The 17,569-nt window shown below is 42.3% G+C and overlaps 1 protein-coding gene across 1 annotated transcript in view; it reads left to right on the top strand.

Moving 5' to 3' along the window:
• Positions 1–17,569, top strand: part of ubr5 (ubiquitin protein ligase E3 component n-recognin 5) — a 47,605-nt gene that overhangs the window by 26,517 nt on the left and 3,519 nt on the right. The window contains exons 34-55 of the mRNA XM_068569198.1: positions 7–167; positions 353–592; positions 834–957; positions 2,659–2,770; positions 2,908–3,039; positions 4,029–4,286; positions 4,399–4,667; positions 6,111–6,322; positions 6,575–6,808; positions 7,716–7,789; positions 7,901–8,073; positions 11,935–12,048; positions 12,451–12,668; positions 12,835–12,955; positions 14,801–15,146; positions 15,369–15,456; positions 15,581–15,725; positions 15,979–16,109; positions 16,250–16,310; positions 16,500–16,681; positions 16,832–16,916; positions 17,010–17,165. Coding sequence (XP_068425299.1) covers positions 7–167; positions 353–592; positions 834–957; positions 2,659–2,770; positions 2,908–3,039; positions 4,029–4,286; positions 4,399–4,667; positions 6,111–6,322; positions 6,575–6,808; positions 7,716–7,789; positions 7,901–8,073; positions 11,935–12,048; positions 12,451–12,668; positions 12,835–12,955; positions 14,801–15,146; positions 15,369–15,456; positions 15,581–15,725; positions 15,979–16,109; positions 16,250–16,310; positions 16,500–16,681; positions 16,832–16,916; positions 17,010–17,165 — 3,636 coding nt within the window. The remainder of the gene's footprint in view (positions 1–6; positions 168–352; positions 593–833; positions 958–2,658; positions 2,771–2,907; positions 3,040–4,028; positions 4,287–4,398; positions 4,668–6,110; positions 6,323–6,574; positions 6,809–7,715; positions 7,790–7,900; positions 8,074–11,934; positions 12,049–12,450; positions 12,669–12,834; positions 12,956–14,800; positions 15,147–15,368; positions 15,457–15,580; positions 15,726–15,978; positions 16,110–16,249; positions 16,311–16,499; positions 16,682–16,831; positions 16,917–17,009; positions 17,166–17,569) is intronic.

The following is a 17,569-nucleotide window of genomic DNA, read 5'->3' as shown; positions in this document are numbered from 1 at the left end:
TATTAGTTTATAGACACCTTGCTGGGTACACTAGTAAAAGAGCTACAGAACAAGTATACTCCCGGCCGGAGAGAAGAGGCAGTCAATGTTACCAGGAGGTTCCTGCGCTCTGTAGCCCGGGTATTTGTTATCCTCAGCGTGGAGATGGCGTCGTCCAAGAAGAAAAAGTAAGAACACACTTCATTAAGGTTTTTCTATCACAGTTTTAATCAAAGGCTATTGGAATTAATTGTCACTTGAGTTGCATCCCCTCAATTCTACTACAGAATTGGGACTACACAATGATATCAATTAAACACGCTTAAATTTTTTTTTTAAATACTGCAAATTAATTGTATAATATTTCTTCCAGTAACTTTATCCCCCAGCCCATTGGGAAATGTCGACGGGTTTTCCAAGCTCTACTTCCGTATGCTGTGGAGGAGCTGTGTAATGTAGCAGAGTCGCTGATTGTGCCGGTGCGAATGGGTATAGCGAGACCGACTGCTCCGTTTACTTTGGCCAGCACCAGCATAGACGCCGTTCAAGGCAGCGAGGAGCTCTTCTCTGTAGAACCGCTGCCTCCAAGACCCTCACCTGACCAGTCCAGCAGGTCAGTTTGTTTAAGTGCCTTTGTTTTCATTGTGTTGTGGATGATTGCAATGTGCAACATCATTTAGGTTTGTAAAAGCTCCCATGTTAATTGCCAAAAATGAAGATGGGGAAATGTGTGAAATTGAATCCTTCACTAGATTTTCACTTTGAGTAAGGAAACCAAAAGCAACACAAGATGCTTGATTTTTCTTATTCATCAGCTATAATGATTTCTGGTCTTGTGCCTAATTTCCCCCCAGCTCCAGTCAGACAGCTGCCTCTTATATCATCAGAAACCCCCAGCCTCGGCGCAGCAGCCAGTCTCAGCCTGTCAGAGGAAGAGACGAGGAGCAGGATGACATTGTGTCAGCAGATGTGGAAGAGGTGGGGAGCCTCATTATAAAATCATTAAGGTCTTAATGAACTTTGCATGCAAGTGAATCCATGTTGATTGGTGACTAGTTTCCAAGAAAGTATGATTCCACCTAGAGCAGGGGTGTCAAACTCATTTTAGTGAACAGGCCACAGGCTGCCCATTTTGATCTCAAGTGGGCCGAATCTGTAAAATCACAGCATAATAACGCATAATTAACGACAATGTTTCTCTGTTTAAATCATTGGTGAAGGTTTTTAGATGATAAACTGTATTTTAAGGTCTTTCAACAATTACCTAGAAACATAAAGACCAAAAATTCAGACATCAGCCCTCTGTTTGTCTGCCTGGGCTATCCTCTGCAGATACCCTTGCTTTGTGACACGTTTGTGACGCTACTTTCATGACGTAACATCAATTGTGACTGTGGATCAATGGTTTGCATGCCCGTCTTATAAGCAAAGGATCACAGGTTTGAATCTCAGCTCTGCTAATTTTGTACTTAAAAACAAACAAAACAAAAAAATTGCCGGGGGGATTGAACACCCTGGCGGATCCGGCCCGCGGGCTGTATGTTTGACACCCCTGACCTAGAGCCTGCACTGTTATTTACAACGCAGGATTTCACTGCGTTTGGGGTCTGTGTATTTTGTGGCCAACGGATTTTCGTTTTGAAGTGAGAAAACCAAAAATGGAAAATGACCCATTTTTTTGTTTTGATAATCGAAAACGGAAAACATAAAACGACCCGTTATCTGATTTTCTTTGATGTGCTTAAACATGGACATCGAGAATTAAAATACTGCGTGTAAATCTTCTTTCTCAATTTCTCTTAGGTTTTTGTGTTGTGACCCGGAAGTTGCTCACACAAGCTTTACAGTCACATTCATGTCAGCAGAGGGCGCTCTGGTGCGCTGTGTACGTTTTTTGTGTTGTGACCCGAAAGCTATCAGTAGTTGGCGGTGTATTTAATTTGGTGTCAGACATCCAAGACACGCACCTCAACAGAATGGCATGGCACGAATATGCATGTTTAATTTCAGAACACCGAATAAATGGCGTGTCTTGTGGGGATATCACCACTGCCATATGTACCCAGTTTGGGACAACACAGGGTTTTTTTAGAGAGGAATGTGCGGAGGTGGTGTGATGCAACCCTGTCTCCTACAAGTTACGTTCCCCCAGAACTAATAGGCATCTTCAATTACGTTGACTAGAAACATATTTTCTCCCTGATTACGTCGGTGTTTGACGTATTACAAATACGTTGATAGATCAGCCCTGTGCTGACATGAATGTGACTGTCAAGCTTGTGTGAGCAACTTCCGGGTCACAACACAAAAACCTACGAGAAATTGCGAAAGAAGATTTCCACGCAGTATTTTAATTCTCGTTGTCCATGTTTAAGCACATTAAAGAAAATCAGATAACGGGTCGTTTTTTGTTTTCCGTTTTCAATTATCAAAACAAAAACGGAAAATGGTTCATTTTCCGTTTTTTGTTTTCCCATTTCTCAACAGAAATCGGAAAACGAGCTGTTTCCTGATTTTGGTTTTCTCATTTCAAAACTAAAATCCGTTGGCCGCAAAATACACGGACTGTTTGGGATTAATATTTTTAATTCACTTATTACTGTATATTTTTAGGTGAGAATGAGCTCTGTCTTGCCTCAAAGCGTTCCCTCTTAGGATCGGTTTTGTTGGTCTTTTTAGGTTGAAGTTGTAGAAGGAGTAGCTGGTGAGGAAGACCATCATGATGATCAAGAGGAACAGGGAGAGGAAAATGCAGAGGCCGAAGGGCAGCATGATGAGCATGACGAAGATGGTAAGACACACCCTACTTATTTATTTATTTCTTTTTATTGGAATTTTTCAAGGGAATTAATGACAGTGATCATAATGTTTTGTGAACTTGAATTTGGAAGCACCCAACATCTGATTGTCATCGCCTATGCTTTTCAGGAAGCGACATGGAGCTAGATCTTCTGGCAGCGGCTGAAACAGAGAGCGACAGTGAAAGTAACCACAGCAACCAGGATAACGCTAGTGGACGCAGGAGTGTCGTCACAGCAGCCACAGCTGGCTCCGAAGCAGGTTGGTCAAGAGCTGTTTTTATTCTTTCAGTTTAGATTTCATTTTAGATTTTCTTTTAAATCCCCCTTCATAAAACGTTTTATTTTTTCTTTTCTTTTTTGGTGGAAATGCGGTCACCATTCCTATTGAACTGAAACTGAAATCTTTGCGAGGCTCCAACTGCTTACTAAATAGAAATTGCATTTCTGTCTTGCTGCACTGTGGTGTATTTTCCTTGAATTTCAGACTAATGCAGTCTTCACAAAATCATTGGTGCCTAACGGTCAGCATTTCGAAATTGTGGGGATTTATGTTTGAAGAGCTAATGATACAGCAGACAAATGGTCCCTGGCTGAATACCCCATGTATTTCATTCGCAGGCAGTAGGGTGTCCTTGGCATTTCCTATTTTTGGTAGGAGCTCCTCTTTACTTCAATGCATATACAGATGTCAGGGCAAGAGTGAATTTGCAAAATGCATTCAGTTTCCTGCTGAGAGTTCCTTCAGTTCGTCCCTTTCTCACATTCCACCGTTACGTGTTTGTCATTTTTAACCAAAACTCATCACAAGTGTTAGCCTTTTCAACCAAGTAACTCACTAATCAACTTGTAGCTTTCCCAAATGGTGTGGTGTTTTTCTTCTCCTTGGTCATTTAAAATGTCTTTCTTACTAATGATAGTGTTGTTTAAAATGTTTAGTATGTTTGAGACGATGCTGTTTTTTTCTCCCAAAGGAAAATTTTCCAATTTTTGAATAGAAATATAAACAATATCCAGAAAATGAACTACTGTTATTTAGCACAAGGTGATCAACAGAGTGCAGCTGTTTTGACTTCAGTGTTGTCACCATGATATTAGCGTTTGGCCTTGTAGTGGTGTGATTCACTAACCCGCACTCCTGCCTGGATAAATCTGATGTGACAGAAAAAAGACAGGGAGGTGAGATAAAGTCAAAAGCCATTAAATTTTTCTTTTCTTTATCCCATATCCTCTTCTTCCTCCTCCCTGTAGGTGCCAGCAGTGTCCCTGCCTTCTTTTCAGAGGATGACTCCCAGTCCAATGACTCCAGTGATTCAGACAGCAGCAGCAGTCAGAGCGACGACGTAGACCAAGAGACGTTCCTGATGGATGAGCCGCTGGAAAGGACAACTAGCACCTCCCATGCCAACAGTGCGGCCCAGGCTCCTCGCTCCATGCAGTGGGCTGTTAGAAACACCCCCAGCCAGAGGGCCACTGGGAGTGCTCCCTCCAGCTCCTCAACACCTGTTGGTCAGTGGAGCTGTAGAATTTTATTGTGAAATGTCCGTTTGTGGTTCCAGGTGACAGTCACAAAAGCACTGCGTTTTGATCGTATCTGTACTGATCGTTGTCTTTTTCTCAGCGAGTTCTACAGGCCTGATATACATCGACCCTACCAACCTACGTCGCTCCAGTGCAATTAGCTCTAGTGCGGCTGCAGCAGCGGCAGCTCTGGAGGCCAGCAACTCAAGTAGCTATCTGACATCTGCCAGCAGCCTAGCCCGGGCTTACAGCATCGTCATTAGGCAGATCTCAGACCTCATGAGTCTGATTCCCAAGTACAACCATTTAGTCTACTCGCAGTACCCCGCTGCTGTAAAGCTCACCTACCAGGATGCTGTCAACCTGCAGGTAAGATACACTGCCATCGCTTAGTGAACAAAATAATCTCACTACCCTGTTAAGGCACCAAGATGCTGGTTTTGGAAGGTCACCTTTTAAAATAGCTATTTAAATTATTTATTCACTGCGATTTTCTGAAGTAATCACTGAACAAACATTACACATGTTTAGAATATATAGATATATTGGTACGAGGACATTGTCATAAACTATGCCTATCATTTGATTTAGTTTGTTATTGTTGTTCTACATTCTGAGGTTAATATCTGTGGATTTTATGCAGGGCTGAACATATTTCTTTTTTTACATTTGAATCTTATTCTGAGGTTTTTGAATCTGCAAAGGTTGTCATTAGCAAAACATTAAAATCCTCCCACAAAATCCTTATTTATAATTAATTCATTGGTAAATGTGTTTTTTATTTTTTGAATGGTTATACAACATATTTGAAGCAGAAGTTTGTACTTCAAGTGTGTGTGTCAGTGTCATTTTCAATAACAAATCAAATTCTTCAAACAAGTATCGTTGGATATTTATCTGCAACTGTGCAGAGATACCGGGAAAACTAAGCTTGGCTACACTTGGAGAAGCATCATTTTAGGTTCTGGTTTAATGTTAGCTTGTGGGTTTTTGTAGGTGCACTCTTGAAGAAACACTACTTACTGGTCTGAAAAGACTGATAAACACAACAAAATTAAGCTAATCCCAAAAGTGTTGTAATATTTTATTGCAAAAGTACAGCATTGGAAAATCAATCTTCAGATTCAAAATAGTTTTAGGGGATCCCTGCTAATTCCCATCTCAGTTAGATATAGGGCTGCAACAACGAATCGATAAAATCGATTATTAAAAAAGTTGGCAACGAATTTCATTATCGATTCGTTGTGTTTATTAATTAAAGTATTGAACAAAACAGTTGAGTGGAGTGCAGCAGACAGAAGGTCCAGGAGCTTCTGCAGCGCGCTGTACCTTCTCGTATATCACTGTATAGTCGCGTTGCGTGTACAATAACTTAACAGCTAGGCTAACCGTTGTCGTTAGCTAGTCGTTCATTCTCCGTGTTTGCGTCTGCCAGTGTGAGTGTAGAGAACAAGTTCTGACAAATCCTGTTAAGTTTTTTGATTTGTATTTCTTTATTTTTTATAAATTATTTATTAAGATTAGTTGCACTGTTAGTTCTGTTTATGAAATAAAAGGTTGCAAATTAATGCTTTAAAATTATTATTTTTTTATCCGATTAATCAAAAAAATAAGCGACCGATTAATCGATTATTAAAATAATCGTTAGTTGTCACCCTAGTTAGATATGTAATCAAATTGTGTTTTTATCCCTTATGTTTGGCGGGGGGCAACCAATCTGAACTTGATCATATTTTCAATGAAAAATTGCATCAGTATCAATCATCTAATGAGTTGAATAAGAGTGAAATGTTTTTCCTTTGTTGGGACCAGAACTATGTTGAAGACAAGTTGATTCCCACCTGGAACTGGATGGTGTCAATCATGGACTCCACCGAGGCTCAGTTGAGATACGGATCTGCTCTGTCATCCGCTGGAGACCCGGGTCACCCTAGTCACCCGCTTCATGCATCTCAGCATTCTGCTCGCAGAGAGCGTATGACGGCCCGAGAGGAGGCCAGCCTCCGCACCCTTGAGGGACGCAGGTAAAAAAATTATAACTCTGGAATTTTTCTTAATTGCTAAGCCGTTATCAACTATTGAGACTAATACAATTCGACATTAGACAACATCTTGACACCCAAATTCTGACAAGAACAACCGAGATAACCGCAGAAAAGAATCAGGTGTGCCATGAAACTCTTAGTCCATATCTAAATTCCAGGCCAACTGTGATTGCACTTAATAGTTTGTCACTTTGTATTGGTAGCGTTCTGAATGGTTTTGTGTTCTTTCAGGAGAGCAGCTACCCTGCTGACAGCTCGCCAGGGTATGATGTCGGCAAGGGGCGACTTTCTGAACTACGCCTTATCGCTGATGCGCTCCCACAATGATGAGCACTCCGATGTGCTTCCTGTGCTGGACGTGTGCTCACTAAAACACGTGGCCTACGTTTTCCAGGCACTTATCTACTGGATTAAGGCCATGAACCAGCAGACTACGTTGGACACCCCACAGATGGACAGAAAGCGGTAATTGAAGAAAATCTGTTAAAATGCTGTCTTAGTTTTTTTTTTAAACCAGAGTTTACTTTAGCAGCTGTGTTTAGTTGCTACACAAGAAGAAAAGTCTCATTGCTTCTGTTTTTGCAGCGGGTTTAATTTTCATCACTCGACGGTTGTCTAGTATTATTGCCGCAGAATTGCATATAATGGCCACCGGAGCAAAACCCTGTTTTCACACAATTGTGTTCATTCAATTTTCAATTCAGTTTATTTTGCATAGCCCAAAATCACAAATACAAGATTTGCCTTGGAGGGCTTTACAATTTGTACACATAACATCCCTGTCGCAGGACCTCACATTGGATCTGGAAAAACTTCCCCAAACAAGAAACCTATGCCAGCTCCTGACAGACATAGTCCATGGCGGGGGGCAGGACCAGCTCCAGACAGCCCAGTCCATGGAAACTTGAGGCGAGGAAGCACAGTGTCTCCCGGAAAGGAGTAGAGTTAGTAATATGCATTAAAAAGACAATACTTTATCCAGAAGGAGAGAGAAAAGAGGGGACAGGAGAAGAGGGATCAGAGAAAGAAGAAGAGGAAAGGGAAAAGCTCGGTGTGTTTTAAGATGCCCTCCAGCAGTCAAAGCCAATAGCAGCATATCTAGTGACTGGAACTATAAGCGCTGTCAAAGAGGAAAGTCTTTGACAGTCTTAATTGAGGTGACCATGTCTGCCGCCCGAACTGAAAGTGGAAGCTTTTTCCACAGAAGGCTCTTGCCCTAACCTATTTTTTTATACTCTGGGAACCACAAGTAACCCTGCATTCAATGAACTTGTTTGACGAAGCAAATGGCAAGAACACTGGTCATTAGGCCATTTGATTAACAATGGGTTATTAAATTAAAAACGCGTCTTTGTCTGTTTGCAATCCACAGGAATCGAGAGATTTTGGAACTGGGTTTGGACAATGATGATTCTGAACATGAGAATGATGAGGACACCAATCAGAGTAAGCCAGATAACTAGCATCTAATGTAGCAAAATGATAGTTCAAAGCTGATTTTGACATTCATGACTCTTTGACTGTGTGCTGACAGATTTTGTTTGTGCTTCACCTCAGGTTCAACTCTGCAGGACAAGGATGAGGACCCAGTCCCAGCTGAAACGGGTCAGAACCACCCCTTCTTCCGTCGTTCTGACTCCATGACCTTCCTGGGCTGCATCCCACCCAACCCCTTTGACGTTCCCCTGGCTGAAGCAATCCCACTGGCAGACCAGCCCCACCTCCTGCAGGTCAGAATTGCGGTTCAGTCTCTTTGTTTGAAAATGGAAGGGATGAAGATGCACAATGCACAAACCTCCCTTTTACGGCACGCAACATCATGTCACCCGGTGACCGTGATGGCCGTCGTGCATGTCTAAATCCCCTAACGACACTGGCCAAAGAAATGTATATCCGTGGAAATTTTATAACAGGCAGACTTTGCGTTTTTATCCATCTTGTACATTGTGTTCATTCAGACTACATATCTTAATCAGACGTCGTGCTCAGCCATAACTGAGTTTTATCCATGCAATGTACCAATCAAATGACTCTCCGGGACATAGCTGCTCATAGTGAACGTAAGCACGGAACTCTGGCTAGTTTTGTTCAGTTACAACTATTAGTTTAACAAAATTTTAGCTTCTTTAACAGTGTTTAGAAGAAAAAAAATATTTATTTTTTTTGCAGCCGAGTTCAATGGTTGTTGGGCCGAGGCAGTGGATACTTACTAAAAGACACATTAATTAGCTAGATCAGGCCTGGCCAACCTGCAGCTCCCGAGCCACATGCGGCTCTTTGCCTGGTTTCATGCGGCTCTTACGTTCATATCGAAGTTTGTGTTTGTTTTTTTTCTTTTAAGGGACCACGTGAGTCGCCCGTGAGGCATGTTCTAAAAATAGTAAAAAATATTGAGCTTCATAAAAAAAAAAAAGCCCAGATGGAATGCACACAGACATGGGCGCGCGCACACAGTGGACAGAGAGAGACAGAGCAAATATGTTTTTCACAATGGGATTTGCTCCTCTAAGTTATCACTATTTTAAGCTACCAGCTATAACTTTTAAAGCCCAACAGTCCATGTATGTGCGGGTCAAGACAACCATCAACAGGTTGCAGCCTGGAGCTCCATAACCGACGTTTCGGACTTTGCATATCGAGAGTCTCTGGAAATATTCTTCCACAAGCCGGAAAAATGCACTGCAGTGACAAAGCCTGCACACCTTGTGGTTGTCATTACAATAATCTTTGAGATCTCGGTGAGGCCTTTTCTGCTTTTGGGTCTCACATAAGAAAACAGACCTCAGCTCAACATTGAACTAAGCTGTGGCCATATCAAATCTACCACCCCGTTTTAAAAAGATTTGTAGAGGAAAGCAGCTCATATCTGCACTCATTGTTTACCTCAATGACACAAACACAAAAAGCACTACTTTTTCTGTAAATAACAATTTTGTGACTCCATCTGTGCTTTTATAAATAACAGAAAAAAGAAAAGTGCAAGTACTTTCAATTAAAGCAGATTGCCTGTTCAGACCAGAAAAAGAAATTGCAATCTCTTAGAATATTGAAAATAAAGTTATATCTGTGCGAAAAATAAATATGTAGCTACCACTAAATAGCTCACTTTGTAAAATTTAAAAGCAAATTGTAAAACAGAATGAGTGCAGATATGTGAGCATCAGGTTGTATCAGTATTAGTGGCTAATACTACGAAACAGCAGAAAAGACGACTTGAAGGAGACTTCACGGAAATTGACTTTTGATAAAACGGCAAAATCGCCGACTGGCACATGTGCAGCGTAACCTCTTAACAGCGTACCGTGAAAATTTACGCCAAAGTACAGGCATTTCTCCATGTATTTAATAATGACTTAGTTTTAAAACGATACCCGAGCTTGAACCGATACTTTTTTATTGCCAAAGCCATTTTTTTCTTCAAATTGAACAATATATTAACCGTTTAAATTATACTATGAATATAAATACATACAAAACACTTTAAATTACAGCTTTAAACTTTTTAACTTCAAACTATAACAATATATATGTATTTATTTAAAAAAAGAACAGACCAGCTTAAGGTGGCCTGATAGGGAGCGTTTGCAACAGAACTCCACTCAAAAACGGTTGGATTCTACAAACTCTGCTGCTTTACTGGACAACAAGTCATCATTAATATCAACTGGAGAGTTTTACTGGACTACAGCTTTGTTCCAACAACCATAGGACGACAAAAGCTCCTGCACTCATGTCTCCCCAGCGATCACTCTGTGTGCGCGCTGCGTGTGTGTGCGCGCTGCGTGTGTGTGCGCGCGCTGCGCGTGTGTGTGCGCGCGCTGCGCGTGTGTGTGCGCGCGCTGCGCGTGTGTGTGCGCGCGCTGCGCGTGTGTGCGCGCGCGCTGCGCGTGTGTGCGCGCGCGCTGCGCGTGTGTGCGCGCGCGCTGCGCGTGTGTGCGCGCGCGCTGCGCGTGTGTGCGCGCGCGCTGCGCGTGTGCGCGCGCTGCGTGTGCGCGCGCGCTGCGTGTGTGCGCGCGCGCTGCGTGTGTGCGCGCGCGCTGGTAGCTTCGCCCCCTTGAGACCCGCTGCATGGAGAGGAAGCGTAGCATTAACTGCGCTCTGATCCAATTCGCAATTTTAATAAAGTATCGATACTAAAAATATAATAAATCCTATCGTTTTTAATGCACTAGTACTGCACTACCTTTTTTAGTATCGGTATACCGTGCAACTTTCCGGAGCAGTGTAAAAAAAAAAAAGGATTTAAATCGGCTCAGGCACCGAAAGGAAGCACTGAAATCCGCGTTGTTTCGGTCGGTTAGGTATCAGACGTCTTGGAACCGGTTCTCGGTACTCAACCCTAGACGCTAGCAGCTCATTGTTTGTACAAGACACGAGCACTTTGGCTCGTTTCACTTGGAGCAGGAGAGCTGCTCTGGTTCTCCTTGCCGGAGGGCTACTGTTGCCATCTTAAACTTGGGAGCGTTTAAAACGCAGATATAGTTGTGTGCTTTATACGCGACATATTTTTCGACGCTCTCTGCCCGCTGCTGGGTGCTCAGCGCTTACCTGTGTGCGCGCACATGTCTCTGCGCATTGGGACGGAACAACGCCATGCGCGATACAGAGAGCAGAAAAGTGTTCACGCGCGACCACGCGCTGTCGTGTAGATCCGATCAATAAAATACGGCCGTTTGTTTAATAACAGAACAAGGTGTAAACCTGTTCTACAGGGAAGATAACCTTAACTGACTTCCTGTGATCTGGTGCTATAAAGAAAATTACAGGGGGACGGGGGATTTAATGATATAATGGTAGGGGAAACACTGAAAGTCATAGAACATATTGGAGATGATCGATCTTTGTGAGGACCAACTGAAACCTGCTTTAAGGGAAGGGACCATTAAGTTCTGAAAAAGTGTGCCAATGGAAATACCCCAATGTCTAACGGGCTGCGCTTAAAATACTGTCAATGTTTGGGTCAACATACGTCTGCGAGTCTGTGTTTTCTAACCTGAAATGCATGAAATCAAAGCATCTATCTGTTTAGACTGACACCCATGCAAAAGAATTGCTTTGAGTAGCAACAACGGAATACAAGCCAGATTTGAACAGGATTGTTCAATGAAAGGAATGTCAGAAGTCCCACTTTGCAACATGCATAGTAAAAGAAAATTATTGTAAATTATTATATTTTTGTTTGTCGACTTAGTTGAACTGGAAGTTTGTGTGTGTGTGTGTGTGTGTGTGTGTGTGTGTGTGTGTGTGTGTGTGTGTGTGTGTGTGTGTGAGACGGTGCACACAATGTCCATTGTTGAAAATGACTGGCCTGTGGTCTTGGTACTGTAGGAGTTAATTTCTGTCATTATCATGTTGGTGTGTGACATAGACCTCTGCTCAGCCAGATTTATTGTATGCGTGTGAGGAAGGGATGGGGGTGATCATGTGTGCCCATGTGTATGATGTGACTCTTTGCGGTAACAATATTTAAAATGTGGCTCTTAGTCTCTGACTAGTTGGCCACCACTGGGCTAGATTGACAAAACACAATATCTGTATAATGGCCCAATGCAGTCTTTGTCTTTTGGTTAATTTTGCTTTCTCTCCAACAGCCTAATGCCAGGAAGGAGGATCTGTTCGGTCGTCCCTCTCAGGGCTTGTACTCTTCCTCGTACGTGGCAACCAAAGGCCTGGCTGAGGGAAGCATGGACAGGAACTGCCTGGAGGTAAACATGGGCTCCTCTCTACCCTCCCCCTCTCAGGTATACCACCCCTCTTTATTGGACAAACGCGCTGGCACCTGTGTTCTAATATCCACGCATAACTAAAGCAATAGAAAGATTTTATATAACTAGGCTTTTGAATAGGACCCTGAAAAAAAAACTATCCAAGATTTATTATTTTCTCGTTATTTCTAGTGGCGTTTCAGATCATTGGAAATAATGGTCAGCAAGAAATAATGGATATTTTGGGTTGTTCTTTTTGCTTACACTGAAATTAAAGTGTGGATATTGGAGCACAGCTTGTGGTCGGTGTCCCCTTTTCATATTTCCATTTTTTCATCATAGTACTGTCAATGTCAAAGACATATGTTCATGTTACTAAAGAACGAATCCCCACTGAAACAGATCCTGCCCACAAAGATGTCTTATTCAGCCAACCTGAAGAATGTTATGAGTATGGAAACAGGCCACCGGAGCCATGAGAACCAGTCGCTAGCAGAGCAGGAGCTAGAAGCCTCAAAACCAGGCCCTTCGCCTCATGACCTTGCCGCCCAGTTAAAAAGCAGCTTACTAGCGGAGATTGGTCTCACTGAAAGTGATGGACCCCCTCTGCCATCATTCAGGTACCAAATCTCCAACCAATCTGTGCTTTGTGACGTTGGTTTAGCTCAAGTGACATTTGATATTTCCTCTTGGAAATAAGCCTGTTAGCTAGGCTTAGCCTGTTTTTACTTTTTTTTTTTTGAGACAGAGATGAAAATCACAATTTGTGTTTCTTTGTCTGTCCAGACCTCACTGTAGTTTCATGGGGATGATGATCTCACATGACATGCTACTTGGCCGCTGGCGTCTGTCACTGGAGCTGTTTGGTCGCGTCTTCATGGAGGATGTCGGAGCCGAGCCTGGATCGGTACATTTTTATATATTTATTTACAAGTAAATATAGGAATTATCTCAACATGTGTAACTGTTTTTAGATTTTAAGTTTTAACTTGAAAAAATTGATTCTCTATTACATATTATGTGAAATGCAGCAAAATGCCTTACCTAAAATAGCAGACACACAGGAAACATCATGGGCATTCCAATAGAATCCTCTTTTTTTCTACTTGTGAAACATCTTGTACATCCAATATTTACCAGTGTGTTTGCCTCGGGCTTGGCCACTAACAATCAGCTGAAAGATGTAGCAGCTTGACTGGTTTTTAACCTCCCAAAATTCACCTACACTACTCTGCTCCTCCACACCCTTCACTGGTTACCGGTGGCCACCCACATCCGCTTTAAAACATTGTTACTGGCGTATCGTGCTACAAACATATTGGGTCCGATCTACAAACAGGACACGGTAAAACCCTACACCACAGCTCGTTGCCAATCAGCTTGTTGCTCCGTCACCGCGAGCTAAACACTCAACAAAGTCACGACTGTTTGCTGTCCTGGCTCCTCAAAGTAGAAAGTGTCTACATCTTCCGTCGCAAATAAAAAGCACATCCTTTTTTACTACACCTTGAATAAGGAAGGTAACACAGTAGTGGCGCTTAAGTAGCACTTATATGGCACTTACTGATAGCATTTTGTAGTTTAACTTTGAAGAAATTGTACTTTCCTGATTCTTGTTCTGAGTTTGTACTCACGGTACTCACTTCATCTGCAGCCGCTAGCCTTTCAGTAAATCCAACACCAAGTCTACTCCTTAAGTTATAGAGTAAAAAAAAATACACCAAGCTAAACTATAAAAAATAAATTGCTTCTCTAAATTTGTTCCAACAACTTACTCTTTCCTACCGAGTTCAGTTAGCTAGTTTTCTGGTAGACAGAAGTCATGGTGTCCCACTGACCAATCACAGCACATGTTAATGGTCACACGGGCCCTGTGACCAATCACAATGCTAGCAGATATTAACACTAGCTAGCTGGCCGTTAGCATGTTATTTAATGCACTAACGTAGAGAAACAAAAGGTGAAATCTGATTGGATAAGCTATTCATAGCCAGCTGTTAAACTGAGCTGTGCTGCTGGCCTGAGCTGAAGAACAGCTCAGGCCAGCAGCACAGCTCATTACACAGGAGCTTGTGCAATGATAAAATAAGCTAATTGGGAAAAATAATTAAAATGTTGTGTATTTGTGCAAAACAATTACGTTATTATTATTAAACAAACTTTTATTTAATTTATTTTTTTATTAAAAAATATAATCATTATGTTAAACTAACTTCAACTGTGATTTTGTTTAGGCCAGCAGAGAAGGCCTAGCTAGCCCTGACAACCCCCCACTGGAGTAATCAGACTTGACATGATATGAATGTGCTGTAACTCATGGCTAGACACTTCCAAAACCATCAAAATATGAATAATTTAGATGAAGTTTCGTAAGGAATTGATAAGGGAGATCTGCTTAAATCAGTGTCAATGTGTGACAAGTGTCGCTCTGCCGGGACTGGCCTGTGACCCAGTCTTTGATTATGACTTCTCTAGTAGTGCGCAACACACACACTCAATCGACATAGCCTATGGCTTTTATTAAAACACTGTAATTTAAATAACGATGCTAATAAAATGGGGTATTCTATAGTTTCTAACGGCGTGGTATTGCAATATTTTTTGAGCATTGGTGTGTATACCGTGCAACACTATTTGATTAGATTTCCATATAAAAATTATAAAATTGCCTACTTTCTGTTTTTGGGGTGATGGTGTTCTTAATGCTGGAGTGCATGATCATAATGATTGTTTTAATTATTATTTATTCCAGATCCTCACGGAGCTAGGAGGCTTTGAGGTAAAAGAATCCAAGTTCCGTCGGGAGATGGAGAAGCTGAGGAACCTGCAGTCCCGTGACCTGGCCCTGGAGGTGGACCGGGATCGAGACCAGCTAATACAACAGACCATGCGCCAGCTTAACACACACTTTGGCAGGCGCTGCACAACCACACCCATGGCCGTGCACCGGGTGAAGGTCACCTTCAAAGATGAGCCGGGCGAGGGCAGCGGTGTTGCCCGCAGCTTCTACACAGCCATCGCCCTGGCCCTCCTCTCCAACGATAAGCTGCCCAATTTGGACTGTGTTCAGAGTGTCAGCAAGGGCATGCAGGCCAGCAGTACGTGTCATCACGATTACAATTCAAGTATGACAATACATAGAAACTATACTGTATTATGGAACTTTCATTGTTGCATTCAATGGTACTTTTATGATGCTTAAAGCAGTCATCACATGAGTAAAAATATTTTTTTTTTTCACATAAAGAAGACACTCAACTGTGAACTTGTTTATTCAATGTCAAATTTTATTCAAAATTTGTGTGTATTCGTGTCTGTAGATCTAATGCAGCGCTTGCGAAACAGAGACCGGGAAAGAGAGAGGAGAAGCGGAGGGCTTCGAGCAGGATCTCGTAGAGACAGAGACAGGTAAACTCAAACTCCAAATATTTTCCCCCTTTTTTTATTTTTAAATTTTCTTTTTAGAATAAACAAAAGAAAAACTTTTTTTTGCTGTGCTCGACCGAGAAAAACCTGCGTTTGTGTTCTGCAGAGACTCAAGGAGGCAGCTGTCCATAGACACCCGGCCTTTCAGGCCTTCGTCAGAAGGAAACCCCAGCGATGAGCCCGACCCCCTGCCTGCACACAGACAAGCCCTGGGTGAAAGACTCTACCCACGTGTTCACGCCATGCAACCGGTAAAAAAACTTCTGCATTTTTCAAAGCAATTTTTATCAATCAAAGAACAGGTCAACATTTCTTGACTTTTTGCAGATTTGCATTTGTTTGGCACACTTTTGAACATCGTCATCGAGCCACATACATTTTCAAGGAGTGGGAACATACTTTTGACTACACAACTACACAACTAAATGTATACTTGTGCGTGTCAAACTGGAACAGTTGAAGCCCTTCTTCACAACACTTGCTGTGTGTTTTCTGCCTCTCCAGGCGTTTGCCAGTAAAATCACAGGCATGCTACTGGAGCTGTCCCCTGCCCAGCTGCTGCTGCTGCTGGCTAGTGAGGATTCTCTCAGAGCCAGGGTGGAGGAGGCCATGGAACTTCTCATTGCACATGGAAGGTAACGATCTATTCACTGTAATGACAAACATTATTATTTTCTTTTTGTGCATGACTTGGTACTCTATCAGTAGAGTAAATTATATCATAATAAAGGTTTTTTGAAGTAACTATAACTTTTTGATCTTTTCTCTCCTCCAGGGAAAATGGTGCCGACAGCATATTGGACCTGGGTCTTTTAGAGGCTCCAGAGAAAGCACAAGTAAACTCAACATCTATTTTTCCCTGCTGTACTCTCCCAATGTGTAGCATTGAATCATTTGATTTCTGTTGCAAATATTCTGGTGTAGTTAAGCATACCAACTAATATTTCTCTCCTGTTACAAATTCCATAAAGGCCTTCATACAATACATGCTTCTAAACAGCCTCCTGCGTTTTGTGTGGTTGTAGCAGCAGGAAAACCGTAAGCGCCATGGTTCAACCCGCAGTGTGGTCGACATGGAGCTGGACGACCCAGACGATGGGGATGACAATGCGCCTCTTTTCTACCAGCCTGGCAAAAGAGGCTTCTACTCCCCTCGGCCAGGCAAGAACACAGAAGCCCGGTTGAACTGCTTCCGTAACATCGGCAGGTATGAACTGTCCGCTGTATTAGTTCAACATGAAGGGACTTGCAATTGGTACAGTTTGTTCAAAATCTTCAAACAAGATCAAAGTCAGGGACTATGAGTTACATCTTTTAACAACGTAGTACTCATTAAGTTAAATGTTTTTCTCTACAGAATACTGGGGTTATGTCTGCTTCAAAATGAACTCTGTCCAATCACGTTGAACAGACATGTCATTAAAGTCCTGCTTGGGAGGAAGGTAAAAGAGGCATCCACTGTTGCACCCTACTACCCGATGCTGGTGCTTTGCAGCAACTGAAGTTGCGATATGTGCTTATTCTTGTTACTGCAGGTCAACTGGCATGACTTTGCATTCTTTGACCCGGTCATGTATGAGAGTCTGCGGCAGCTGATCCGCCATTCTCAGGCTGGTGAAGCAGACGCAGTATTTGCTGCAATGGATCTTGCATTCGCCATTGACCTCTGCAAAGAGGAAGGGGCTGGACAGGTAAACACCATATTTTCATTTTGGCACCAAATATACGTTGTAACATGCTATCAAAGTGATACTTAGCCCATGCCGTATACAGTAGGGCTCAAAAATTACTTTTGAATATTCCCTTTTAAAAAACACGTATATTTGAATATATTTGACTTTCTGGTTGCGCATTAGGCACGTCAATAACCGGACAAATTAATACGAGACATAACTACTTGTATAGGTCATTTAATTAAGTTTAAACATATTTAACAACACATTACCTACACAAAAATAAGTAAATTAACTAATGGCCAAGACAGCAGACCTTGGCCTCTCGCTCGCACACACGCTTTCTTTCTCTCTCTCTCACTCTCTCTCTCCCGTACTGTACTGTTGCACTCTTTGCGCATAGCGGTTTAATTGAATGACAA

The sequence above is a fragment of the Clinocottus analis genome, unplaced genomic scaffold (genome assembly GCF_023055335.1).
Source record: "Clinocottus analis isolate CAN_PGR_092001 unplaced genomic scaffold, fCliAna1.0.p SCAF_9, whole genome shotgun sequence".
Lineage (NCBI taxonomy): Eukaryota > Metazoa > Chordata > Actinopteri > Perciformes > Cottidae > Clinocottus > Clinocottus analis.
Note: the sequence above shows the minus strand (reverse complement) of the source record. Positions and strands in the feature narration are given on the sequence as shown.